This window comes from Colletotrichum higginsianum, chromosome 3 (assembly GCF_001672515.1).
Source record: "Colletotrichum higginsianum IMI 349063 chromosome 3, whole genome shotgun sequence".
Taxonomy (NCBI): Eukaryota; Fungi; Ascomycota; class Sordariomycetes; order Glomerellales; family Glomerellaceae; genus Colletotrichum; species Colletotrichum higginsianum.
The window spans coordinates 5,820,082-5,846,386 of NC_030956.1; the positions used below are offsets into that span (position 1 = coordinate 5,820,082).

The 26,305-nt window shown below is 57.1% G+C and overlaps 8 protein-coding genes across 8 annotated transcripts; 4 read left to right on the forward strand and 4 right to left on the reverse strand.

The window, feature by feature from the left end:
* Positions 1 to 1,320: 1,320 nt before the first annotated feature.
* Positions 1,321 to 1,884, reverse strand: CH63R_05307 (uncharacterized protein; the record flags this gene model as incomplete). The annotated part of the gene is made up of 1 exon (XM_018300282.1): positions 1,321 to 1,884. One exon carries the CDS (start codon positions 1,882 to 1,884, stop codon positions 1,321 to 1,323), a length of 564 nt encoding a protein of 187 aa, XP_018161528.1.
* Positions 1,885 to 2,863: 979 nt separating this feature from the next.
* On the reverse strand, positions 2,864 to 6,565 carry CH63R_05308 (Hst3 protein; the record flags this gene model as incomplete). The annotated part of the gene is made up of 2 exons (XM_018300283.1): positions 2,864 to 6,388; positions 6,440 to 6,565. The coding sequence occupies 2 exons, from the start codon at positions 6,563 to 6,565 to the stop codon at positions 2,864 to 2,866; spliced, it is 3,651 nt and encodes a 1,216-aa protein (XP_018161529.1).
* A 2,293-nt stretch (positions 6,566 to 8,858) lies between these two features.
* Positions 8,859 to 10,014, forward strand: CH63R_05309 (uncharacterized protein; the record flags this gene model as incomplete). The annotated part of the gene is made up of 3 exons (XM_018300284.1): positions 8,859 to 9,268; positions 9,346 to 9,714; positions 9,777 to 10,014. 3 exons carry the CDS (start codon positions 8,859 to 8,861, stop codon positions 10,012 to 10,014), a joined length of 1,017 nt encoding a protein of 338 aa, XP_018161530.1.
* Positions 10,015 to 10,419: 405 nt separating this feature from the next.
* CH63R_05310 (Sugar porter family MFS transporter) lies at positions 10,420 to 12,252 on the reverse strand (the record flags this gene model as incomplete). The annotated part of the gene is made up of 4 exons (XM_018300285.1): positions 10,420 to 11,411; positions 11,469 to 11,557; positions 11,633 to 12,018; positions 12,070 to 12,252. 4 exons carry the CDS (start codon positions 12,250 to 12,252, stop codon positions 10,420 to 10,422), a joined length of 1,650 nt encoding a protein of 549 aa, XP_018161531.1.
* A 1,934-nt stretch (positions 12,253 to 14,186) lies between these two features.
* Positions 14,187 to 15,431, forward strand: CH63R_05311 (C6 transcription factor; the record flags this gene model as incomplete). Its single annotated transcript, XM_018300286.1, has 2 exons — positions 14,187 to 14,256; positions 14,416 to 15,431. The coding sequence occupies 2 exons, from the start codon at positions 14,187 to 14,189 to the stop codon at positions 15,429 to 15,431; spliced, it is 1,086 nt and encodes a 361-aa protein (XP_018161532.1).
* Positions 15,432 to 16,346: 915 nt separating this feature from the next.
* On the forward strand, positions 16,347 to 18,182 carry CH63R_05312 (Alpha-galactosidase; the record flags this gene model as incomplete). Its single annotated transcript, XM_018300287.1, has 4 exons — positions 16,347 to 16,378; positions 16,465 to 16,769; positions 16,931 to 17,142; positions 17,250 to 18,182. The coding sequence occupies 4 exons, from the start codon at positions 16,347 to 16,349 to the stop codon at positions 18,180 to 18,182; spliced, it is 1,482 nt and encodes a 493-aa protein (XP_018161533.1).
* Positions 18,183 to 20,504: 2,322 nt separating this feature from the next.
* CH63R_05313 (uncharacterized protein) lies at positions 20,505 to 20,950 on the forward strand (the record flags this gene model as incomplete). Its single annotated transcript, XM_018300288.1, has 2 exons — positions 20,505 to 20,680; positions 20,746 to 20,950. 2 exons carry the CDS (start codon positions 20,505 to 20,507, stop codon positions 20,948 to 20,950), a joined length of 381 nt encoding a protein of 126 aa, XP_018161534.1.
* A 1,293-nt stretch (positions 20,951 to 22,243) lies between these two features.
* On the reverse strand, positions 22,244 to 22,691 carry CH63R_05314 (uncharacterized protein; the record flags this gene model as incomplete). The annotated part of the gene is made up of 2 exons (XM_018300289.1): positions 22,244 to 22,401; positions 22,460 to 22,691. The coding sequence occupies 2 exons, from the start codon at positions 22,689 to 22,691 to the stop codon at positions 22,244 to 22,246; spliced, it is 390 nt and encodes a 129-aa protein (XP_018161535.1).
* Between the last annotated feature and the right edge of the window lie 3,614 nt (positions 22,692 to 26,305).

The window sequence follows — 26,305 nt, forward strand, 5'->3', positions numbered from 1 at the left end:
AGAAGAACAGGAGGCAAGCGACATGCGATGGGCAAAGGGACGCAGGTCTCGGCCATCGTGTCGAGCTTACAGGCGGAAAGGGTGGCGAAGCAATTGCCCAAGACGACAAGCAACATCAGATGTTCGCAGACGGCTGTTTTCTTTATTCGTGCGTAAAACGAGGCGTCTGAGATGGACGGCCTCTTCAGGCTACGTAGCGAGCGGGATGGCGAAAGGCGGCTCTTTGCTTTCTGGAGCCCGTCTTGGATGGGGCTTGTAGCTAAGAGCGCAAGATCCGGAGCCGAGACCAAGAACAACTTTCGGACCAACACTTCTGGTCTTGAGCTTTACCGTGTAAAGATGTTAAGCGCGTCGTGGCGTCTGACTGTGTCCATCTGGCGAAGACATTGAAGACGGTAGAAAAAGGGGCGGCGACGGTTTTCGAGCTACGTGAATAAAGGAAGCATGAACGGGGAGAAGATGGTGTTGAATTAAGCTAGACAAGCTTGTGCTCCGAGATGGCCCGTGGTCTGAGATCTCGGCGGTTATGTTGCGTTGCGCTGCGTTGCGTTGCGTCGGCGGAAGGCAGGGATTGCCAGCAAGATCGTCCCTTGGCTACTCGGATGGAGCAACATTCCCCGGTCAAGGGAGCAAGGTGAGCAAGGTGGGGGGGGGCTTGAGGCATCTCGGTGAGGAAAGGGACCGTGAAAGGAAGGAACCAAGAAAGGAAGACACCAAGAAGGGAAAGAACCGAGACAGGAAGGAATAAGGAAGGAAAGGTACCAAGAACCTAGCGCGTCGACAAAAGTAAGCAGGCAAGCAAGAAAGAAGCTGCGCTTTGGTGGCAGCCTCCCCATGAGCTCCCGTGCGATCTCCCTCCCTCTCCCATCTCGTCCGCACCAGGACAAGTGGGAAATCCTTCTCTCAACAGATCGGGGCTTGGCCTCGTCTGCTTCAATGTCTGTCTACAGCCGACTCGGCATCAAGAGAAAATGCCAAAAAGAGCACATTCAACCATCATCTTACAGCCAGCTGTGCCTGTGGAGTGCCCCCACACCCTTGTCTTACACGTAGGCTGCTCTGCCGGTAAGTACTGACATCCACACGCAAAGCCAGCTGGCTGCTTATTCCCATCTCGACCACGCTTAGCTCGGAATGTACAACATGTCTTGGGTAGAAACCAGAACACATACAGCCACACCTTCGACCTTGGCCCCAATCCGGGCATCCGGACATGTCCTAACGTGTCGCGGCTACGAGGACCTCGTTCACGAAATCCTAGGTAAGAATCAAGAGATGGGCATCGATCAAGGTATGATTCGCTCCGGAAAAGCCCCGAATCTACCGCCCACACACGGTGTCCCTCATGCCCTCGCTCGACGACCACAGGTCACAACTAACACCACCGTCAACCACCCTGGTGTTTTGTTTCTTGTCACCAGGTCGACAAGGCTCGGGGCCCTGTAGGGCAGAGCCATGACAGGCGCCTTTCAGGCCGAGGGATGAAAGAGAGCGTGACCAGACACACTGACACATTTGGTTCTTTGGCTGTGCCCTTTGCGTCCTTACACGCCGGCTCAAGAACACGTCTCGGGAAAGTCTAGGAGTGTGCCTGCGTTTCGAAACAGCCTTGCCTGCATGCACCCCGTACAGAGCACAGGCTCGGGGCTGGAGTCCCCCAGTACGTGCGTCGGCCAAGCCTGCTGCACCACGTTCTACGGTTCGTCTCGCCGACTCAAGAACACTCAAGGCTTCCATACCAACCCTTTTAGTCGCGTGGCGGATGCCGATGATGGTGCCGCCCCTCTCGGACAGCACTGCCGGTGTGCGTTGTTGACCACCTGCCGTCTTGTGACTGCCCTCCCACTGCTCGGGCTCTCGACAAGATGGTTGCTGTGCTCCCATCGCTTTTTCAGACTTTGCTCCGCTGAGATCACCAGGCACCTCGCGACGGCCGGCCCGACTTGAGGAGGGCCATACCCGTCAGGAAAGGGTCTACCGGCTACCAATTCATCGGATCTAAGCCAACTAACTGTACTCGTGTAGCAAGTAGGTTGGCGTGCCCCTCGCCTCAAGAATTACTGGCGACTAGCCAGCCGCAGACAGCCTGGAATCCGGTTAGCTTGCTTTTCTACAGCAGTCCGTCCGGCACGGCAAACTAAAGATGCAGGTAAGGGTAGAAGAGCAGAGTGAGAGAGAAAAAGAGCGAGAGAGGGAAGTAACATCAAAGTGACATGTCGTGTTGCATTGCGCTGGAGCAGACACTCCAGCTAAGCCCAGCCATTGCCCTCCACGTGGGTAGGCTATGATGTTGGCAGTCAGCCCTCAGGACGACCCTTGTGTGAAAAGAAGGACCTGCCAATTCAACCGGACAATGATGGTTCGCTGGGCCCCCGGGTCGCGGGGGAGGGGTGCATTTGCGTCCTGTCCCTGGGCCTCTTGGTCTCCGCGCTGAGACACGGTCCAGCTCGCGCCTCGTCCCAACATCCCAGAACCTGCCAACCCCGAGATCGCACTCGGGGTCCGTCCGCGCCGGTGAAGGGCGGTTGTTTCTCGTGTAATATGGCTCCGCGAGGCATTGACTACTCGACCCGATTGCCATTTCGTATTGTTGCTGTTGTGCTGTCGTCGTTCTTGAACCCTGCGAGGTTCATGTCCCATCAGACACGAAAGAGAGGGACGATGCTTCCCGTACCGAGTTAGGGTGTGTGGGTACTATGGAGGGAGGTAGGTAGGTCATGTGTGCAAGGAATCATTATTCATTGACTACGCTGCGCTTCTAAGAGCAGCTTTCCAGCTCTCGGGTATAATCCAGCGCTTCCTCAATCCGGCCATTGCAGATAGATGTGTCTCCCACGGCTCAATGCCAACCGTCGACAACCATTCATCCCTCCTTCAGCCCCTGCAACGCCATGATCGCGTCTGTCTCCTTGTTGAACTGCGAGCTCATCAGTGGCATGAACCCAAGACTCCGAGGCTGGGTCCAGCCAGACGCCTTAACCAGTTCATGAACGACACAATCCGACCGGAAGAATGGATCACCCACCCTTGGGCCAAGCCTAGCCCGCGAGTTGGGCGACATGACTGAAAGTGGACCTGTTGGAGGAGAAGGGACAGGCTCCAAAGGCTGGAGCTTCAACGGCGTCGAGACAGATGCCCCGGTCGTTCTTAAAGGGGCCAACGTCAACGACTCCATGGGTGCTCGCTGCATGTCGGAGAGAGTCTCGGGCGGCGAGGCGCGCGAGACGAGGGCCGCCTTGCTCTTGGCGGACGGCCTCTTTACTTTCTGTGGCGTCGTACATAGCAACGTTTTGACGGCGAGGGTGGGCCGCGGCATACCCGGCACAAACACCTCCTCGCCGTCAATCTTCTTCCGTTTCCGCGTCCGGGGGTTAACCTTGACTGCCGCTAGGATGGAGCTCTCAGCGGTTCCCGACATGGTAACGTCCTCCGCAACGACTCTCGTGTTCCGTCTCGCTTCTAACTGCGGGACCTCTTGCTCCACCGTAGACGTAGTCGGCCCCAAGTGTAAAGTTGTGACAGGGTGTTGCTGAGGGCTGGACTCGGACGTCTGTGATAGAACAGCCTGCGCAGACTTCTTTTTTCGTCGGGGCTTCGGCTTCTCGGTTCGGAGGCTCACAGGAGAGGACGACGGCGGCACCGGCTTGTTGTCAGTGATTCGGCGAAGCTCGGCCATGACCTTGAACACGAGGTACACGGCATTGGTCGTGTCATCACGAACGGCCATGGGCCGACGGGGTGTAGTTTTGGGGACAGCGGTCTTCGGGGCCTTCGGGCCCTTTTCCCTTTGCTTCGCTGGCTTACCGTGTCCAGGATTAACAATCTTGGCGGCGGCAACCTTCGGGGTCTCTTCACTTCCCACCACTGGCTTCTCGTATCCAACATCAACAACCTTGGGTGGCTCGACTACCTCCTCTGGGCTGGGTATCGCCTGGGGAAGCGGGGTTCGAATTGGCGCTTCGGGCGTCACGTTGTTAGGGGACTTCTCGGGCTTCACAGTCGGGGGTTCCGGCTTCGCGGCTGTAAGCTCAGACTTTTCAGCTGGAGGTTTAGACTTCTCGGCTGGAGGTTCAGGTTTCTCGGCAGGAAGTTCAGACTTCTCGGCTGGAGGCTCAGGCTTCTCGGCTGGAGGTTCAGACCTCACAGCCGCTTCCGGTTGCGATAGTTTAGGGGCATGCTCGCCCGACTTTGATGACTCCGACTTAGGCTTCGATCCTTGTTCGGCGGTGTTCTGCCGCTTCTTTGGTTTGTCGCTGCTTTCCTTCTTCTTCTTGGACAATTTCGTGCCTGGCGGTAGCCAAAGCAGAGGTATCCTCTCCTTCAGGTTGGATACCCAGGCGTCACAGTCCCACTGGACCCAGTAGTCGATGATATCTCCCCATGAACTCTCCGGAGGCTTTGTGTAGTTCACAAACACCACTTTACCGCCTCTGCTGTGAATGGTCTTGGCGAACTCCCTGACAAGAACTTTGAGACCGTGAACCTTCAAAGAGGTGCCGAGAATGAGAAGTAGATCAGGCGAAAGCCCGAGATCATGGGTGATGATGGGGGAGATGAGATGGGCGTTTGGGTGCTCTTCGCCGTAGAGTACAATATCCGGTCTCAGCTTGCCGACACCCAGAGCTCTCTTGCCCCTTTCCTGTCGGGCAGCGGTCGCTCCAGCGCAGTATGGGCATTCGGGCTGTCGTCCAGAGAGAGTTTCGTGTGCTCTCCCTCCTTCATCCCAAGCACAGATCTTACCGCACAGAAAACACCGCAGAGACTCCAGAGATCCGTGTAGGAAGACACACTCCACGCCGTTGGACTTCCGATCAGATCGCTGTTGACTTTGAGACTCGGCGAAGGGGGTGGCGTCGGTCGATTCAGCGCCCTCGGCACTACCAGTCCCTTCGGTTTCGACATTACCTCTCTTTTCTTCCCGCTCTGGTCCTGCTGTGGCCAGCTCGCTGCTGGCTGAGGTGTTTGCCAATGCCGAGATAGCCAGTACCGCTCCAACGGATTTCCTTGAAAAGCGACCCCTGTGTCCCGGTCCTTCTTGAAGTGACGTCGATAACCCGACCTTCTCTTCGATCTGGTCAATGTTCTGCGTATAGCACCGAACCAACTTTCCACGGTTGCGGAGGTGACCAATGAAATGGTGCGATTCGGTCGGCTCAACACACTTCACTTTCTGCCGAAGGGTTGTGGCGAATGTGTAGAAAACCGATGTCCGCAGTGGATCTGCCCAGATTGAAGCATCGAATAGATCCCTGCCTTTGATGTTGGGCAGAGTTGACTTGCTGGGTTGAGAGGACGGAGGGGTTTCGTCAGTTTCCGAAGAGGCGAGGCTGCTGGCCACACTTGAGGTCTGTCTGGTTGATGAAGACGATGTTGGTTCCTCGAAGGGGTCAAAGAGGATGGGGGGAGGCGAAGACAATGGGGACGAGCTGAAAGCTGGCACTGGTTGCTGGCGATTCGACTGTGCAAAGGAGCTGATCTTGAAGGTTGGTGTTGTTTGGAGGAACAAGCTGGGAGGCGACGACAAGGGCGACGAGCTGGAGTAGAACCTTGTGGTTTTCGGTGTGGTGTAGGCCGAGGTCTGAAGTGTTGAGGCTGGGACAGGGGCCGCTGGGTTGAGGACCCGACCAACTTCCTCCAGCTGGAGTGAAACTTTTGAACAAGCTTGTCCTGGCGCAAAAGGTACCGAGGTTGGAGGCTGTTCCTTGGGTTCAGGTTCTTGTCCGTTGACCAAGGGATGTGTTAGCAAAGACCTCTTCCGCAACACGGCAGAGCGTGCCTGATAAGCGTTGGCTCTTGGTTTTGCCCCCGGGCTTGCAGAACGCCCACGTGTGCGCAGAACGCGGCGGGCTGGGCTTTCTTCTTTTTGCAGTGAGTTGGTTTGAGTCCCAGTTGGACTTGGATGCTCAGCCGTATAAGAGAGCCTTTGAGGGCTCTCATCCGGGGGTAAGGATGCGGCTCTCGTGGACAACCGAGTTGATCCGGCTATAGCCTCATTGCATTTGGTGCCATGACCCCTCCTAGCCCTGGAATCCTCACTTGTGGTGGCGCCGTCGTCGGCTGTCAATTCTCGTGACCTCGCTCTCGTCACTGGACCCTTCGCCCTGGTTGCGGTCAAGCTGGACGCTGGCGTGTCTGACCCATTGGACAGTCGACTCTTGTCCTCCTCCGAGCTACTAAGCACTTCTTGGTCTTCGGTAGCTTGCGAGTCGTCGCTGAGGCAGATGCCCGAATCCTCGAAAGACAGTCTTCGCCGCTTGGTGGGTGGTTCTCGTTCGTCACGGCTCGCATCGAACGATGTGGCGCGACTCGATTCCAGAACATCCTCCCGGGTCGCGTTGTCGAATTGGGCTTGGATCAGAGAGTACAATCCATTTTCGCTTCGGAAGTCCTAGAATGACATTAGTCCCGGCTGGCGGGCAACAACGGCATGAATGCTTACGGGAATCCCGGAGTTGGTGCTGATGCCGGCGCCGGTAATGACGACGACCTTGCGGGCTTTGAAAAGCGAGTCGGCGATCCCTTGCAGAAGAGCATCCTCGGCGGGGGTGACCTGGGTGGTGGGCATTCTGAACGCGTGCTAGAGTCGGCCCATTGGACTGGTTCGGGGTGGCGTGCTGACTGTCGACGACTTCCCTTCCTTGGATGCGTTTCAAGACGCGTAAGTGTCTGTGGACAAGATAGTCGGCGCGTGGGGAGCCTCGTTGGGAGAAAAATGGTGTGCGTCGATTTCAAGGAACGCGATGTACCTCCGCATAGGCGCCCAAGTCGAATGGCGACGGAGTGTTTTGCGACCGTAGGATTAGACCCCTGCTTCCCAGTCGAGTGGAAGGACCGTGTCGTCCCGGTGCAAAGTCTTCAGACAGCTTCTCGGATCTTCAGGCGCGGCAGACAGGCGGCAGCCATACGGTTTGATGTCGGGGTTTTCGTCGTGGTCGTTCGTTCCGCGACACGGTAGCGAAGGAGGCTGGAAGCTGGAAGCGGATGCAGACGCAGACGCAGAGACAGACGCGGTAGGCCCAAGCTGCCAGACCGGGGTTCGCGCTGCCAGGGTCTGCCGGACAAAGCTCGCTGTCAGTGGCACGGAACCAGCTCGGAGCCTCGAGACCCAGCGGTCTCTCTGGGTAGGAATTGATTGACGGTCAATTGTCCGAAAAGGAGAGGTGAGGCCGTGAGGTCGAAAGTGACGGTCTGGTAGGTGGTAGCGCGGAGGAAGGTTCAAGACCTAGGTAAGCCAAGCTCGATATTGGACAGCCCGACGCGTCTCAGAAGGTGCTCGGGAAGTTCAAAGCTCGAAAGCTTAACGATCGAAGCTACAGATGCTTAGATAATATGCCTGCCGTTGTATCTTGTTTGCATGGGGCGGAAGACGCGCCGAGGGTTCACGGCGAGGGGGGACTGAACCGCTCGAGCAATGTTGAGGATGTTAACGGAAGGTTACTCGAGGTTCCTTGTGTTATTGTGAACCGCGACTTCCCGCAAACCCAGAGGCGGCAATAGCCTAGCGTTAGTGGCCTCGATCGCTAACTTCGCCATACCTTAGTGGGATGGATCGCCGAAGACCCACCTATGATGGTTGATAGCGATTACGATAACGACGACGATAAAACAGACCGATAAGGAATGACGTGGGGCAACTCTTCAACGGTGTTCCAGTGGCTGGTTGTATCTGCCTCTCTCACTCACTGTCTCAAGCTCAGTCTCACTCTTGTTCAATTCAACCGTCCTCCCGATTCGTTCTGTCCAAGCAACTATCACCACAACCTTTTGACAGGTAGCATGGGCCGTTACGCAACCACGACACACGCTTGGTCCGCTGGCGGCTGACGTAAAAGAAATGTCATCGCTCAGGCGTCCGAGTGGTTGTCGATTTGACATTTACCCGTCAACGCACCGCTGTGACCGGCCATTTTATCCACAAAGTCAAGAGGGCAGAAGAGATTGTGACGGACGATATTCAACTCAGAAAACGTGACAATAAGGACAAGCTCTGCGGACGTGCAATTCCCGCCAGGCACCCCGATATACCGACACACCCGCCCGCCCATTGGTGGCAACAGAACACTCCTAGCGAACGGCATCGAGACGGGATCCCTCACCGGCGACGCCGCGCTGGGTGTATGAACCCTTCACATCTGTCCGGGTCGCCCGACGTTATAGATCCGGCAGCTTGGCATGACAGCATCATCTCCAGCGTCCATTCAGCGTGGAGCCGTTTTTCTAGAAGAGTAAGATGATACTTGGACAGCGGGGAAAGTGAGTCAGCTGCTGGAATTCATCGCCAGTGCGCAAAACCCGTTGGTGCTGGGGTGTGCATCTCCCAAAAAAGGACCGGCATGAGATGAGGCCGGTGACAACGTTGAACTTGGGACGCATTTTGAATGAAGGCTTGGAAGGGAGACTGGCGTGACTGCGACGTCGTCGTTTGATCTACCTCCCACCTCCACCTCCACATCCACACCCCCCCCCCGTGACGGCTCTCTTGAACGTTGACGCCGGCTCGTTGGCCGCCTGCATCCCACCTCGTGTCAACCTTAAGGCCGGGGCCGCTGCTCACGGAGCACCCCGGTCTGAGAGAAACCTTCCTCAGCTGGCACACCTTGTTTTTGATCGCCGTGCCTCCTTTAATTTTGGTCGTCTACTGTGTGCTGGCTGGCATCGAAGGGCCCGGGTTGTGAGGTTTCCGTCCAGGCCTCAGCTCGTTCCGTTCCCGAATCCAAAGACACGACGAACACGTCCCCGAACTGCTGCTGAGTGCTAGCGCATGAGTCGCCGTTGATCGGTGCATCCCAAGAATATTCCCGGCCCGGAACCATATAGGCAGGCAATAGTGTTGTCAAGTTAGACATGACCGATATAAAATGTCATCGCTGTCGCCATCTCAGTTGACCTACCAGCTCAATTATATCCCGATTGTCGGTTTCTCCGCTTCATGTGTAAAGTCTTTCTTTCTTGTAATAATTCCTACTTACTTTCACTCTTTTTCTACACTACAGGCAGGTCCAGTTTCACACTTCAGCATGCAATACTCCAAGTGCTTCGCTCTGCTCTCGTTCGTCTCGGGAGCAGTTGCCCAACAATGCACACTGCAATTCGACGGCCGCATCCCCGTCGGCACCGAAGTAGAGGCCTTTGACGCCAACAACAACATATTCAATCCGAAGAATGTCGTTGGCGCAGGCTTGACCTTCAGCCAGGTTCTCCAATTGCCCAACGAAAACAGCTCTCCCTTTGACGGAAACGACAACGTGCCTCTCGCCGTCGCCATCAGGTACGAAACCCGGGTTGCGCAACGCCGCCCGCACACATGACCAGCTAGCTGACACACTCTCCCTCTCTCACTTCCAGTGACCAGTCCATCTTTAACAACCAGACGAGCTTCCGACGCGCCGAACTGATCCCGGCCAGCAACTCGGGCACCGACGCGTCCACAACTGGCATCAAGACGCTTCATTTCAGTATCCAGAAGGACGCCCAACGGCCACTTAACCTCTCGCACGAGTACCAGATGGCCTTCCTCGAGAGCAACGACTTCAGCACAAATCAGGTCGTCCTCAAGGCCGGGACCATCCTGGGCGGCGACCCCAACGCCGACCCGGATACTCTCACACTCTTTGGCAACGTCAACACCAAGCCGGCGCCCCCCGTTCTCTTTAGCACCTCGTTCACCGAGGGCGTCGTTCACAACTTCGCCGTTACCCTGAACTTTGACGCCAAGTAAGCTGCTCTCACCCGAGCCGGCTGTGGTTGCGTACGTGGAACTGACACTCTCTTGCTAGCACGGCGCAGGTGTTCTACTCCACCGACAACAACGATCTTGAGGCTCAGGGTGATGTTCAAGTCAATAACGTTACCGGCCAGGGGCAGTACCACTTTGGTCTGCTGAAGAAGCCCGTCGGCGGCCAGGGCGATATCACCAAGAACGGCTTCCAGCCGGCTGGGATCGACGAGGCCGTCATCTACAGCGGCGTCTTCCAAGAGGACAGCGCCAACGGCTGCATCAGCCTGGCCCCGTGATCGCCATACACTTGTACGACCATGATATTCAATTATCTACCATTGTACGATAGGTTGGAGACCCACGCGGCGCGAAGGGCTCTCTTCTGTATAAATAGAAGCCAGTGATGTCGATATTGCCTTTGAAAATTTCCGACCCAACTGGCTAGGGGGTTTGAATCCAAAATGGCAGTTTTCTCATGCATTCGTGGTCATTAAAATGTCACACTGCCGGGAGAAAAGGAAGAGTAAAAAGTGGGACAAATGCATTTCTGTCATAACGCGTTGGGGTATTATATTAGATGGTGGTTACTTATTAATCTGTTTTGAGAAGTCCTCCTAAGCCCTGGACCAAGAGGACAACACGATTTTGGATGCTTTTGAGATGGGCGCAACTCTGCCTACTGCAGCGTGTGACACTGCTATCTAACTCTCCTGGTGGCTCACGACAGCGGTCACCTTCTCATTGCGGTTGGCGACCTCCTCCAACTGCGGGCGCAGAGAATCGGCGGCCTCCTGAGAGAAGTGACGGGCGCCGACGCGGTGCTCGAACAGCAGGTCGAGCTCCGAGTAAGTGAGGCCAAAGGGCTCCGGGAGGCGGAAGAAGGTCCAGGTCAGGAACAGCAGGGTGATGCCGGCCCAGAAGAAGCCGCCGCGGGCGCCCCAGTTCCAGTCGTTGACGCCGACGATCTTGGGCTGGATGGCATTGACGATGAAGCCGCCCGAGTTGTAGAAGGCGCGCGAGAGGGCGACGGTCTTGACGCGGAGGCGGGTGGAGGGCACCTCGGCGACGAGGGTGTAGCAGGAAGGGCCGACGCTGAGCTGGAAGGCGAAGAGCATGACGATGATGAGGGAGCCGACGGCCCAGGACCTCGCGGGCAGGCCGGCCTCGTCCTGGGGGATGCCGATGCCGCCGATGACGATGAGGATGACGAACATGGCGGACAGGCCGGCGAGGTACAGCGTGCGGCGGCCGATGTGGGTCATGATGTACCAGGCGATGATGCAGCCGATGAGGCCGATGCAGTTCTGGATCAGGCTCATGGTGAAGCCGTTCTCGTTGCTGAGGCCGGCGTTGATCATGAACTGGGTGCCGTAGCCCATGAAGGGCACGCCGCAGAAGGACTGGGTCAGCCAGACCATGCATGCAATCTCGGTGCGGCGGAGGTCGACGCCGCGGAAGCAGTCCCAGTAGTGGGCGCCCGAGCTGACCTCGATCTCGAACTGGTTCGTGAGGCGCATCATCTCAATGTGGGCGTCGAGGTCGAACTCGACGCCGCTCTGGGGGGACGTCAGCCGGCGGACCGACTCCTTGGCCTCTTCGAGGCGGTTCTGGCGGACGAGCCACCAGGGGCTCTCGGGGGCGAAGAGCGTGCCGATGATGATGGGAACGGGCCAGACCCACTGGATGGCGAAGGCTGTTTGGGGTGTTAGTTCAGCAAGCAAGTAGACTCGTGAGGTCCGGGTTGGCTTACGGATGCGGTATCCCCACTCGTTGTCGATTTGCAGCAGTCCGCGGAGCATGCCACTGCTAATCAGCTGTCCGATGACCCAGCACATGTTGCTGTATGCCCGTCGTCAGCTTTTTATCATTCTCGTGAGACGTCTGTCGATGACGCGGCATGCATCTTCAACTTACACCCAGGATGTCATGTAACCTCTCAAGGACATGGGGCAGATGTCGGCGGCGTAGGTGACGGCGAGGGTCTGGAAGATGCCCCACGGCACACCCTGGATCAGGGCTCCGGCCAAGAACATGGGCAGGCCGTTGGAGAAGAAGGGGATGAAGACGGCGCCGATCATGGCAATCATGGAGACGATCATGGTCTTCTTGTAGCCGATCCACTCGGTGATGAAGCCGTTGATGATGAGGCCGATGATGGAACCGACCTGGGTGCCGTTGTTGATGATGGTCTGCCAGCGGGCCGAGATCAGAGGTTCCCCATCGGGACCGACCTGGTCGCCGTATCTCTTCATGAAGGCCGGGAAGACATAGAAGTTGCTCATCAAGTTTGTGTCATAACCCTAGCAGAGCCGGTCAGTGCTGTTTCAAGGGGGGTTTGGAAAACGGCATACCTCCATGATGATGGCGAGGGAAATGATGAAGGAGAAGAGAATCGCCTTGGGCCAGAAGCGGAACGAGTCCCTGACGCTCATCTGGCGCTCGTTCTGCATGGCCGTGATGGCCTCGCCCTGGTCATTGTGGTGGCTGACGGCTGGAAGCACCTCGGCGCCCACGGCCTTGTCTTGGTGAGCCATGATGAAGGAAAGTCTTGAGAAGTGTTACCGCCAAAGGGGGATCAAGAGGAGTTGCGAACGAGGTTATTCCCAAACGTCGTGTACAACAGTGGGACACGACGTTGACTTTATAGAAAGACGATGGCGGGGGAATAGGCAAGGTTGCATATAGCACACACCCTTGCATGGTTCGTCCGGCTCTTGACATGAGAGAGCAAAAAGAAAGGGAAAAAAACCTCCCAACCCAAAGGAGAACAATACAATGAATGGACGGGTATGACTTGCCGAGGCAATGCGGAGAACCCCATCAACCCATCTCGGAGAGAGAACCGGGGGAAGGGGAGGGGTGATGGGGGCAACATTGGCATTGAAGCAACAAGACGTTCTAAGAGGCAACGCCGGAGACACACCCACACATCAAAGTCAGACAGCCGTTCTGTGAGGGCCCCATGGGGAAATATCTGGGGCTCGAGACGACGATCGGTCGAGACTTTTGGGGGGAGCAACGAGATGCGGTCATTCGTCGAACGATTGTGGGCGACACAGCACCGATGGCCGCGGCCGGGGTTGAGGCCGGTTTCCCGCCCCTTTTCCGCCGCCTTTTCCTGATCTGTCCTTGGTGAACCGGGGACGAGAGTGGGGAGAGGTGGTTCACGACCCATGATCCTTGTCGGGGTTTGCCCCCCCGGGTCGAAGCCAAACTCGGCCGGGTAACCACCGCGTGGTGAAAATACGGAACATGTTCACTCATTCACTCACTCACTCACAACCAATCCCCGGCTCTCACTCTCACCTCTCACACCCACGGTCACACTCATACTCATACTCACTCTCTTCTCTTTTTGGCGCCTCTTCTGCTCGTGCGGCTGGCCAACGGCCCCATTTGTTTCCATCTTTCCCCCCCAAACTACTTGCTACACTCACTACCAAGACGCGGGATAGACTTGGGCTGGACCGACACAGCCAGCAGTCTTCAGTGGCCTATCACTCACACATTGCCTTGAGAGCATACAAACGCGTCTCGGTCTTCAGTCCGAGGGATTTCTGAGCGAGCCCCGCGCGGCATGCGGAAACCCTCGGCTTGTGCTGCCTGCCGGTACACCCCTTGTCCACCCCAGCGAGCTTTTTCTTCTTTTTTTTTCTTTTTTCTTTTCTCCCACAATGACGTTGCGAGTCGCCTGGTGACCTGACACGGAATTCATCCCACAGGGCCCGCCGGCGCAGATGCCAAACCCGGCAAGGCCTAGACGACTGCATATACTGCAGCGAGAGAGGTCTAAAATGCGACCAAAGGCCTCCCGAGGGCGGCTACTACGAGCAGCGGGAGAACCAGCGTAGACAGCGTCAGGAAGAGCAGCAAGGCCGGTCGCAGCAGGGATACGCGAGTGCGTCGTCGCCCGTCTCCCGCGCCGGTGGCCAGTGTGCCCGGTGCCAGACGGCTCCTCCACCCCCTCCTCCGCATGCCACGCTCCCTCCCCTGCCGGTGCGTCTGGAGCTGCTGAGACTCTACTTCGACTACATCCATGACCAGTTCCACTCCCTGTTCCATCGGCCGAGCTTCGTCGAGGATGCGCTCGGCGACCGAGTCCCCCACGGTATCCTGTACGGCATCTGCGCCCTGTCTGCAAGGTCTGTCTGTCCACGTGTTCTGTCTGATGAATGTCCCATCTGCCTCGGCCGCCAAGGCTGATGATGTGTAACTGAACGGAGGGAGGAATGAGACGAGACATGACGACCGGTCCACTAACAGAAGTTCTAGGTTCTCGACGGATCCGACTTTGGCCGACGTCGACCCTCGGCATAGAGCACAGGGGTACTTGCAGGCCGCCGAGGGGTTTTTCAACATCCGCGACGTGTCGTTGACTACGATACAGCTCTGCGTGTTGATAGGAGCAGCCTGGACTGCTGATGGCAATGGAGAGGCCGAGAACATCTACTACGGCGTCGCATGCCGCATGGCGCAACTCCTGGACCTACCCAACAGACCGGCAACCAGTCTGCTGGAACGGGAGATTAATATACGGGGTAAGCCTGCCCTGGTTCCCCTTTCATCCCCCCCCCGTCGTATCTGCCAAGTTGATCGTCTGCAACGTGTGTGCATCTGCAACGTGGGCGGGCGGCATCTGCAAGGCACGAGGGGAAACGAAACCCAAAACTGACACTGCTGGTTCCCCTCTCCCCCAGTCTGGTGGTCACTCTGCATGATTGACGTGTGGTCATCCACCGCGGTGAAGCTGCCCAAGCTGCTGCCGGCGAGATCCGACATCCCCCTGCCGATGGACGATCTGCCGTTCGTCTCGTTGAGCCGCAGCGGTGCGTCATCATCCTCCGCCGCGTCCGCGGGGGCGGCGGCTGCTGCTGCCGGTGTGTCCGCCGCGGGTGCGACGCTGCTGTCGGGACAGAGCTCGCAGCACCTCTCGCAGATGGTGCGGCTCAACAGGATCCTGCTCGACGTCAACGACTTCAACCAGCGGTGCGTGGCCGAGAACCCGGACTGGGACGCGCTCGAGAGCGGCGTGGAGGCGCTCCACGCGCGCATGGAGGGCTGGCTCGCGGCGCTGCCGGACAACATGCGCGACACGCCCGAGAACTTTGCGTGGTTCGCGGCGCGGGGGCTCGGGCGGACGTTCGCGGCCGTGTATCTCGGATATTACCACTTCGGCCAGCTGCTGTACTACCAGTTCCTGTACGGCGCGGGCACGACGACGGCCATCAACCCGACGGCGTCGGCGTCGGTGGCGCGGCGGGACTCGTACGCGACGCGGTGCAAGGAGCACGCGGCGAGGCTGTGCGACGTCGTGTACCGCGCGCAGACGACGGCCGGCGCCGACGTGCGGTACACGATGGCGGCGCACGTCTTGGTGATCGCGTCGACGGTGCAGATCCACACGCTGCTGCTCAGCGGCGACGAGGCCGACATCGGCCTGGCGCGGCGGCGTCTCGAGAGGAACTATGAGCTGCTTCTGCAGCTGCGGTGCTACTGGCCGACCGTCGACCGGGCCATCAGCCGGCTGAGGGCGTTCCACGAGACGGCGCGGACGAGCATCGACACCAGCTTCGTGCTGGACCGCTGGATGCTGCGGTTCCTGGTCGAGTTTGCCGAGCCGATGGAGGAGAAGGAGGCCGCGGCCGGAACAAGCCGGCGCGGGGATGGGGAGGAGATGGAGTCGCTGTGGACGATGGAGGGGCGGCCGCGGTGACCCGATGGGTCCCGATGTGATGATGCCAAGTTGTGGTCTTGTGATCGTGTGGGTTGTGTGGTGAAGCTGGGGGAGATCCGATTCTGGACTCTTGGCCCGTTGATATGAAACTGGAGGCCCAGACCCAATGGGTAGAGAGTCTAAGCGGAACCCCAGAGGAGTCCACAGAATTAACAAAGTGGATTCGAGAGGTTTACTCGTTTTCTCTCTGCCTGTGTCTCTGTCTCTCTCGCATGTGACACTGACAAGTCAATGTTGACTTGACCGAAGCGGCTCATGCTCGTTCGTGACAAGGGGGTTGGTTGTCAACTTGGGCGTCTTGTAAAGCTCTTATTCCGAGAATTACACCGGCCAACCAACCAACTCTTGCTTGACAGCGGGGTTCCTCTTGGCAAACCCCGTTCTCTTTCTCGCACGTGGTGAAAGTGTGGGAATGACTCGGGGATTGTTTGGTATGCGGTTGGATTGCGGAGAAGGGCGGGAAACTTGATCGAGTTCTCCGCCCCCGGTCGACCAACCTCACCGTCTGATGGATGCGCCCCCTCACTTGGCGACGGGCATCATGTAGCTTGTTAGTCAAGCAGCAAGCAAGCGCGCACACACACACACACAGAGAGAGAGAGAGGGACAGAGATACGATGTGTGGGGGAAAACTTGGAAGACTGTTCGTGATGGAGGAGACGGGAGGGGCGCTGAACGGACCCGCGATGCCACTTTTCCTGCTCGAGAGACGGTATAAGAATTGATTCCCGGCAACGCGCACTCAACTTTAGACAAGCAAATACTGACGTCGAAGTCATTGCCGTTTCTCGACTTCGGGAAAAAAAACACGAAAAAAAACTCCAAATATGGCTTACAGATCACTAGGCCTCGTCGCCGCCATCGCATCCGCGGGACGAGTGGCGGCTCTCAGCAATGGCCTGGCCGATACGCCGCCGATGGGCTGGGTAAGTTGACAAACGAAGTTTTCAGGAATCTTTTTATTGCAATTTTAATTTTTGCCTTTCCTTTTCTCGTCCCAGTACATGTAAAGTATCAAGTCACTGACGTCCGTCTGCCAGAACAACTGGAACGCCTTCGCGTGCGACGTCTCCGAGGACCTCCTCCTGAGCACATCGGAGCGCGTCGTTAGCCTGGGCCTGCGTGACCTGGGCTACAACCACGTCGTGCTGGACGACTGCTGGCAGGATGTCAACGGCCGCGATGCCCAGGGCAAGCTGCAGCCGAACCTCGACAAGTTCCCCAACGGCCTGAACCACGTCTCGGACCACCTCCACAGCCTGGGGTTGAAGTACGGCATGTACTCCAGCGCCGGCGAGATGACGTGCGCGAGATTTGGTGAGTCTGTTTTTGACCCCGTATTCAAAAAGTCTTATTCCACATCATGAGAACGGTGTCCTCTGAAGAGTAGTCTCATGACAATGATCATCAAGAACGACCATGTCCCTGTTACATATCATGAAGGACGGCTCTGACTGACACATTTAAACAAACAAAAGCCGGCTCGCTCGACCATGAAAAGGACGACGCCCAGAGCTTCGCATCTTGGGGCGTTGACTTCCTCAAGTACGACAACTGCTACCACATGGGCCGCATGGGCACGCCCCAGATCTCCTTCAACCGCTTCAAGGTCATGGCCGACGCCCTCAACGCGACGGGGCGGCCCATCGCCCTGAGTCTCTGCAACTGGGGCGAAGACTACGTCCATACCGTAAGCCCTCCCTCCCTCCCTTCCTCCCCCAACATCCTTTCTGTTTCCCATTCATTCATACATCCCTCCCTCCCAATCGTACAAACTGACAAACCCGAAACCCCCAGTGGGGAATGTCCCTCTCCAACGCCTGGCGTATGTCGGGCGACATCTACGACTCCTTCACCCGGCCCGACGACCTCTGCAGCTGCTCCTCGGCCGCTGACCCCTTCTGCATCGCCCCGGGCACCCACTGCTCCGTCCTCTTCATCCTCAACCGCGTCGCCACATTCGCCGACCGCAGCATCCCCGGCGGCTGGAACGACCTCGACATGCTCGAGGTCGGCCAGGGCGGCATGACGGACGAGGAGTACAAGGCGCACTTCGCCCTCTGGGCCGCCCTCAAGTCGCCCCTGATGCTCGGCAACGACCTGCGCTCCATGCCCGCCGACGCCCTGAGCATCGTCAACAACCCGGCCATCATCGCCCTCAGCCAGGACCCGCACGGCCGCAGCGCCCTGCGCGTCCGGAGGGACGTCGGCGGCGCCCTGATCCCGGACGAGCACGGCGTCGCCGAGGCCCAGGTGTGGAGCGGCCGTCTCGAGAACGGCGACCAGGTCGTCATCTTCCTCAACGCCGCCGGCGCCGACCTCGACATGGAGTCGTCGCTCGCCGAGATCTTCGTCTCTGACGGCCCCGGCGGTTCCGCGCCCCAGGTCAAGTCCGCCTGGGCCGTCCACGACCTCTGGGCCGACCGCATGTCCACCCAGACGGCCGAGTCGCTTTTCGCCGCCGAGAGCCACGACGCGCGGGCCAAGATCCTCAACGAGGCCAACTGGTACAACGCCACCGAGATCCCCTATGCCGTCGGCCTCGAGAGAGAGGACCCGAGGCTCTTTGGCAAGAAGGTCGGCGAGGTCGCGGCCAAGGGTGTCCTGAAGGCCAAGGTCCCTAGCCACGCGGCCAAGGTCTTCCGTCTGAGGAGGATCGCGACGCCCGGCGACGGCTTCAAGGCCAAGAGCCATGACCGCACGCAGAGGACCGTCAAGGAGGAGCTGTAAACAGACCTTGGAGCTGCGCGGTAGCATAATGGCGACGAATGACTGTTACAGTCTAGAGAGAGAGAGAGACATGTCGATAGCATGATGGAGGAAAACACCAACTATAGATGGGCGAGTGGGAAAACCTGGAAAAAGACACCTGGTACGATAAGAGTGATGACTTGGAACGACTTCACGTTGCTGTCGAGTTTAGTCTACGGCATTGACGAGTACGGTACACTGGGAGAAGACGGGAAGAAGAAAAAAAAGAGAACCGAGATGCCATGTTGTGTTTTGATAGAGGTCGTGGACCGGAGGAGCACATTGCGATAGCTTCAGTCAACGACGTATCATTCAGCTTCATTACTCGGGAGTTCCTTATTGAACATGCTCATTCTCCTGCTAACATCACTTTTACAAGGGAACCATAACCGCTTCAAGACCAAACACAGAGGTGAAGGCGATCATCAAGAGGCATTCATCCAGTCCTCACATCGACCTCGACACCTTGTGACCGTGGCCATTTGCCAACCACCCAAGTCAGCTCGACGCAAGGCCACCCGCACGGCACCAAGAGACCAAGCCCACCTGACCCAACGGCAGAATGTTGAACCCGCATGGCGCCAGACAGTCCTCACAACCCCCCAAACAGCCATGCTCGGACCGACCGACACGGCGTGATTCAACGCCAAACTCACGGCTCCGCTGCCGCGAGACAAGAGCCACGACACACCCTCGCCACTGCAAAAGCCCACTGCCGAGGCCTCCAACGATAATGACCACTTGTCCTGACAACCCGAGAGAATGCGGACGATCGTACAACTCCCGTCGCCCCATCCCCATTTCAAGACGTGCTCAGACGGGAGTGTGACCTGTTCTTGAGACCGATCCTCTGATGGGCAATGCCAAACTCACCTGTAACCTTATCGGTCCGGTCCGGTCCGGTTAGGCCATCATCGCCCACGTCGATATCTAGTTCGATGAGAAGGAAGAGGCGAGAGAGAAGCACAGGCGGCCCAAGTGGGGAACCATAATCAACACTTGCCGAGACCTCCAGCTGGCATCGTTCCCTTCATCTCCTTGACCAGTTCCAACTGAGAAGCTTACCGTAGGACAGACAGGAGTTGAGCACCCGCGCCGGGAAAGGCGAGCACCAGAGCTCGCCTATTCGAGCACGTCGTGTCTTGATTCCCGAAGCGCCCCCCTGAACGGCGCCGTCCTTTTCGACCGGGGCGCTTTTGATCACTGGGCTTTGGAAAGCAGGGGAAAGCGAAATGAGCGAGGTGCCCTTCTTCGTCACGGGGTAAACTGGCAACTGCTCCTACTTCTGCCACCGAATTTCTGTTCCTGTGCCCCAGTATCGAGAACATCGATCGGACACTGACCGCCGGAGGGTGCAAGAATCGGATCGGCGGCGGCAGTGCGGGAGTATCGCGGCCATGAAACACAACGAGACGAGCATTGAATACTGGCTGGGATCTTCAACACGGCTGGAGGGATCAGGTTTGTTCATCAAGAACCCGCCGTGAATCCCCCCGTCTTGTGAAGGGCCCTGGAACTTGGTCAACTGCAACTCGCCGTCAACGCAATGCCGCCAAAAAGTACCGCGTCAGCGTCTGTCGTCGTCGCGCATTCTCGCTTCCCCTTGCAAGGACTAAGATGCTTTCTGCCCTTTTGAGTATCGCTTCGCCAAATAGACCCTTGGAGAGTGAAAGTGGTCAATCGGTCAAAAAACTAGGCAATACGGCGGGCAATGTGCGTCTCCCATGGACATTGCAGCACGATACTTGCCATACACACCCCCCGCTCTGTCATCGATACACACCCCCTTCGGCCATCCCTCAAAGAAACCCGTGCATCGAGGTTTTCCAATACTCACCCCTTGAGCAGGCCAATCCTCGGGCGGACCCGAAGGAGAGAAAGAAAGGAGAGAGAAAAGAAGAAACCAGGGGCTTGATCGGCCACGAGCGCACAGCAGACGCCGCAGCCCCTCGGGGCTTGAATGACGACGAGGGGCTGGACCAATGGAGGACCTTCACGAGCGAGACTGACTCTGATCAAGCCCTGCATGGGGATCTGTTGGTTGGCATTTCTGGCCGAGAGATTGGGTGGCAGAGCGCCGTGCGGCGAGAGAGAGTCAGCCACCGTTATCCATATAACGTTTCTTTTGCCCGCCGAGGGACAGAGATCAGAGAGAGACTGAGATAAGAAAGAGAGAGAGACGGTTGCAGTAGTGTACGGAAGACGATACTTCTTGAGCCTTGGCGGTGCGAGGCGCAATGGATGGTGAGGTGAGCTGCAAAAGGTCGTGCGGTTTTGGGTTAAGTGGCACACCTTGCAACAATGCCATCAGACTCGTATCGTCCCTTGGAGAAGATTCTATCTTTCCCTCCCACTCCCACTCCCACCCTCATGGCCGCCTACCTGGCACCGGAACGCTGTGCAGAGTCTCTCCATCGAAAGGTCCCGGCATTCAGAGAAGAAAAGAAAGGAAGAAGAAACGAGGGGGGGAAGCATCGGTTCGTGCATCACTATGAAAGTCATCTCTCGGGCCGCTCGCCCTCTGTTCGAAAGACGCGTCCAGGTTTGAAAGACAACGCGTGGATCCCGTCATCCACCGTCTCCCGTTTGGCGGTCATCTTGGCCGAGCTAGCGGGGGCTCAGCGTGGGAGATCCGAGATGCCGACATCGGTTTGCGCCTCATCTCTATCCACCAGGTCAGGGAACGCCAGGATGCGCTGGGCAGGATTTGGTTTGGTGGACAGAACATTGGGAGCCGGCACGCCTGACAGCTGTGTGGCCGGAAACGCTGCTCAAGGATGATATGGATCCTTTCGTGCCTCAGCATTATGCCTGTTCCGTTCATCGGAAGTGAAGCGGTATACAGCTGGGACATGACGCCCGGATGTCAGTCAGGTCGACAGTCAACAGAGGTGAAGAGAGCGGGCGAGACGTGCAGCAACCAGAACCAGGTGCCGCGAGCAATATGCATCATCTGACGACTATTCGTGCTCAAGATGATGCAGCTTCCCACCATCCATCTCCCTCAACTCTTTTCGGTGAACGGAGCCGTGCATACGGCTCTAGGGGTCAACCTTGGTGGAAGAAGGAGGATCCTTTGGGCTCCGGCCTATCTGGCTCAACCGTCGCCTATCTCGACGACGCGACGGTGAGCTAGGGAGATTTTCTCCCCCCGGGACCCCCTGTCTCTCGCAGCTCCGGCCGGATCGCCTGAGAGAGGGGCAGCAAGACAAGGTTATGCTTGATGTCGATCTCTCCAACGCTGGCCTCTCCTCCCCCCCCCGAGCAGGGCCCGCCGCCCTCCTTTGCCTTTGTATCCGTATTATTTGTTCATCCGAATGGGCGCAGCGACAGGCGTGCCAAGAACATCCAATATGCCACCGCCGTCTCCGCCAGCTCAGGCCAGGATGCACGGTCAAGGCACAGAAAAGGGCGAGGCGAGTCGAGCGAGGCGGAAGCGCAAAAGGTGTGTGTCCTTGGCTGTTCTTGGCTCTTGGGGTGATGAGTATCCAGAACCGAACGGGCGATCATTAATCTTCCCACGTGGTTGCAAATCAAACGCAGAAACTGGCGATGTTAATGACCTTTTGACGGGGGCTGCTCCCAAAAGGGAACACCAGTTGAGATTGCGAGCGGCAGTCTCCATGGGCCAGCCAAGCCATTGGGTGCCTCGTGAGCCCCGGTGTCCCGTTGGTGCAAGTCGTACTCCCGTAAGGAGGAGGGAGAGGAGTAACCTGGGACCACAAAAGTTTCGTCCTCTGTTGTTCAAGATATCGCAATCAGTCGCACCGGGGCTCGCTACGTCCAGTGCAATATGCCATTCCCGTCTTAGCGCTGTGGCTGTCCGTGGTACCCCGGCCGCCCCTACCATGCCATGTAAACAAATGCCTTGTCTACGCGGGAGTGCCCGAGTCACCAGGAGATCTTTCTCATTGCAACACGGATAGGTCGATACTGCTCGGGACTCTTCTGTTACAACAGGCAGCAAGCAGCATGCGGCATAGACACATGAACACGTCAAGCCTTCGCAACCTATCCCCCGGACGGATGGCGGATGCTGGTCAGGGGTCGCGCGCCTCCAAGAAAAGAATTTTTAGTCCTAGTGTTGCCCAGCGCCACGAAACGCCCTCGTTTCTTATTCCAACATCTCCCCACTTTCCCGGCTCATGTATTTGGAAGGCCTCTGCTTGGCAGATTCGACACAACTTCATATCGCGGACTTGACGTGGTCAGCAGTTTGTCTGTACAAGGTTATCCCTGGGTGTACCGATCGATACCTTGAAGCAGGATAGTTGGCGTTACCCAGCATGGCCTGGTTGAGGTCGAAGCATCTCTTTCTCTCTCTTCTACTCTCTCTGTGAAGATGCCCTTCAGGCTTCCCGCTTGGTGTACTCGTTTCTTATTGCTGACTGGTAACACACGCCTTGCTGCAGGATCGTGGAAGAAACAGAGATGAGGTATGCTGGCGGCTTTCTGCAGAGCCTCCACGGAGTCGAATCGTGCCACCATTGTCATTCGCTTGCTGTCGTGTCACGAGCATGGAGCCTGCTGCTACGGCTTTCCCGGTGCCGCTTGTGTTGCCGCAAGTTACGGTAGTGCGTTTGAGCATATGACGCATAGATCAAGGGTCAAGAGGTCTGCCATCTGGTATGTTTCCATAGTATCCCCTCCTGACAGTGACACCTGGTTCAAACCCTGAGGGTTGTTGCCGGATGAAACCCCCATGCTGCGGCATCCAGCGTCGTGAAAGTATGTGGTTATCTGGCTATCAACTCTGACTCCGAGAAGCGCAGGCACACACATACACACTCACCCAGAACGATAAACCCAGGGGGCGGCAACGCACATCACAGTCCCGGCTTCCCAGGACCTTATCGCCGGGCTTCCAATCGCGTGAGACAGCCAAAGATCCGTGGCCTTCGGCTCTTCCCAGGCTTGAAGCGTGTTGCAGTTATGTGTCTTGTTGTACGGGCGGCGGCACGACCTCCCGGCATGTCCCAACCCTGCTTCGCTCCAAGATCCAGCAGCCGGGCGCGGGCTTTTGAGACAATCCTTTGTGGTCGCTGTCTTCGATCCACGGGTCAGCATCCAAAGCATTGGGTCATGGAATTCGAGCAGATTGGTCGAAGCTGCATGGCAACGTTGCACAGGTAGCCCGGGGCACACGCAGTATAACGTCTTTTACCGAGTGCGCATGAAGGCGTCGGTTGTGGCCTTTATGAACTGGTGGTTTGACCCGGTGTGCCGTCGCTGGAGCACGCCATTGAGCGATGATGCTTCGAGACAAGTCGTTGTCTTTGGGTGCCGCCGGGTTCAGTGGTCTCTCTGATTCCCATCGTTTAATGAAGTCACGTAGGATACGCCTATTGAGGTATTTGGTTTGGTCAATAGAACAGGTTCGCGGATGATAGGGGCAATCGGGCCGGCCAGTAGGGAGGCAAATGTTCGCTCGCCCGCCTAAAATCATTCTTTCGTGTAGCTCTGGGAGTCGGCCTAAAAAAAATCCTTTTCTTTTTTGGAAACTACAGAAAAGAGAGAACACCAAGCACGAAAAAACTCAATGACGATGGTCACACCAAACATCACAGAATTGCCAAGAGAGTTGAGGGAAGCTTGAAAAGAAGCCCGATAGTCTGGTTTCGGTGATGGGGTGTGGCTTTTCTGCTGGTTAGTGCTGGTTACAAGACCCCCGTACTTGGAGCAGATTAGCGAGGATGAAGACACACGGTATCAGCGACCATCCGCATGCAATGTGATGGCTGTGTGTACAGGCTAAGCTGAAAGCAACGGGGGCCAAGCAAGAATTGGAAGAGCGCCTAGAGCCGTAGTGTAGTGTACACACTACACGGTACGTGACGGTGGCACACAGCTGCCTGCGTCTTCGGTCTCGGCAGTCGCATGTATGCGTGGACTTTGGCCCAGGTCGTGAGCCAACCGCCGTGTGTCGAGTTCGACCGGTAGCGTTGGTGCTTCCTGGCGACGAAGAAGTAGATGTTGCACCTAGATATGTAGCCAAAGCAGGCAGATGGGTTAGATGTCGCACGGCAGTTGCAATTGCAAAGATTGATGACAACGGCAGAGGGTCGAGCGGCCAACGTGCGTCCGAGGAAGACTGCGAGATCTGCTTCGTGAACAGTATCAGCATGCATGATCTTGGTAGGTGAGGCCAAGTTTCGAACTGTTGGTCCTGGCAATTGCTCCCGAGTCCGAAAGGCGGAGAGAGAGAGCGTGTGTGTGTGCGTGTGTTGTCGGCTAGCCCCGAGAATAAGACGGATAGTCTGTGTGCAGCCGCCGCCGCAAATCTCTCAGCCGCGAATCTTGTTATTGCCGTCGAAAAGACAATGGTTGAAAGTGAGAGATAAGCCGTTGCCCTATTGCTCCTCACGCACGAACACACAGTCGCATTCCGGCTAACACCGCAACGACTCGCGGTATTGCTATCACCATATCCATACGGATAAGCTTGAGAAACTGAAGCCGTGGCCCAGGCTCCTGGTTACGTGGGCCAAAAAAGAATGTTTTGAAGGAATGCAAAACAAAATAGGACGGGTGACGGGTTGTACCCGGCAACATGAATCTGCAACATGGGGGATCCAGAGCCTATCCTTGAAAGCAAAGCAATGGACGCAAGGTACCGATCCAAGTCTTATCCCCCCCCCACTCCCTATGGCGGGATGACTTGCATAAGAGACAGAGCCGGACCAGTCAGCTGGCAGGTATGCGTAGCTGTCCGGGGAGAAACAAGCGGGGGGAGGGAGGGGGAGCATTGACAGTAAGAATTATGTGCCAGGACACAATTATACAATAGTTGCACCACGAACGAGGTGGTCAAACAGTAGGAAGTGAGAGACGGAGCGCTTTGTTGACGAGACCCGTGGGCCCAGGTGGTGCGGTACTACTGCGAAGAGCGGCGGACAGGCGTGGTGTCGCGCGAGGTTACCGGGACGGACAGGCAATCAGGGATTCCAGGACCATGGTAAACCAAGAGAAAGAGAGGGGAGAATGTCTCTCTCTCGTTTTCTCACTCTCAGAGGGAGAGGAAAGGGGAGGTAGGGAGTGACAAGCGAGGAAAAGATCGGAGCCGAAATACCGAGATAAACCGGTTGGACGGTGTATTTGCATGGAGGGGTGTGAATGAGTTAAAGTGATATGAGGCGGGCAAGGAGGTTTGAATCAGGATCCGCATGCATCAGCTGCACAAGTGGAATACCGGCGAAGGGCCTGGCGGGCAAGAAGAAGGCAGCGACGGTAATAAGGAATACGAAATGGAAGGGCGTTCCTGGGCGGTGATGGTGATGTCGACAGTCGATGCGATGGGCGAGGCGTGAATGTGATACGGCCGTATGCGAGAGGCGGCAGCCGTTGCTAAAGGCGGTCGGGGTAACTAGGGTTGAACATGCGGCGGTGGCGAGCATACATAGGTAGCATGGCATCATACTTTGGGCGTATAGGTATCCGTACGGACCATACACAAAGCAATTCGACTTTGAAGCACGGCGACGCATGCGGCATGGAAGTATCTGTCATGTCATTGGACTCGACGAGGCGGTGACGGTGACGGTGCCGGTGTTGTCCGTGTCGGCATCGGTGTCGGTGTCGGTGTCGGTAGGCAACGTGGGCAAATGCTAGTTAGTAGATCAGTTACGAGATTGGCGTTTGTATCCTTACTCGACATCCTTAGTCCAGGCTCGAGGTTCGAGGCTCGATGCGACGGCAGCATAATGTGCAAGTGTAGCCGAGGGAGGGCGGGTAAAGAAAGCCATTCGTGCCGACGACGGGCAAAAAGGAACATGTGGTGAAGTGCGAGTCAATGTCGAAACGGCGGACTGCAGAAACGTTCCAGAGGAATCTTGTTACTGGCCAGATACAAGGCGAAAATGGTCAAGGGTACCCCCCTCTCCCCCTTATTTTCGGAGACCTGGATGCTTGGGAGACGGCGTCAAAGCGAAGAGGAAAAAGAAAGCGTAAGCGGAGTGGAGGGGAATCATGACATGTTGAGTGAGTAGTGGTGGCGGTGATGGCAGTGGTGGCGGTGATGCATGGTCTGATCTGATGCCTGGTCTGTTTAGGTGGATGGATGGACGGATGGATGAATGAAGGATTGAATAGATGGCGACGTGTTG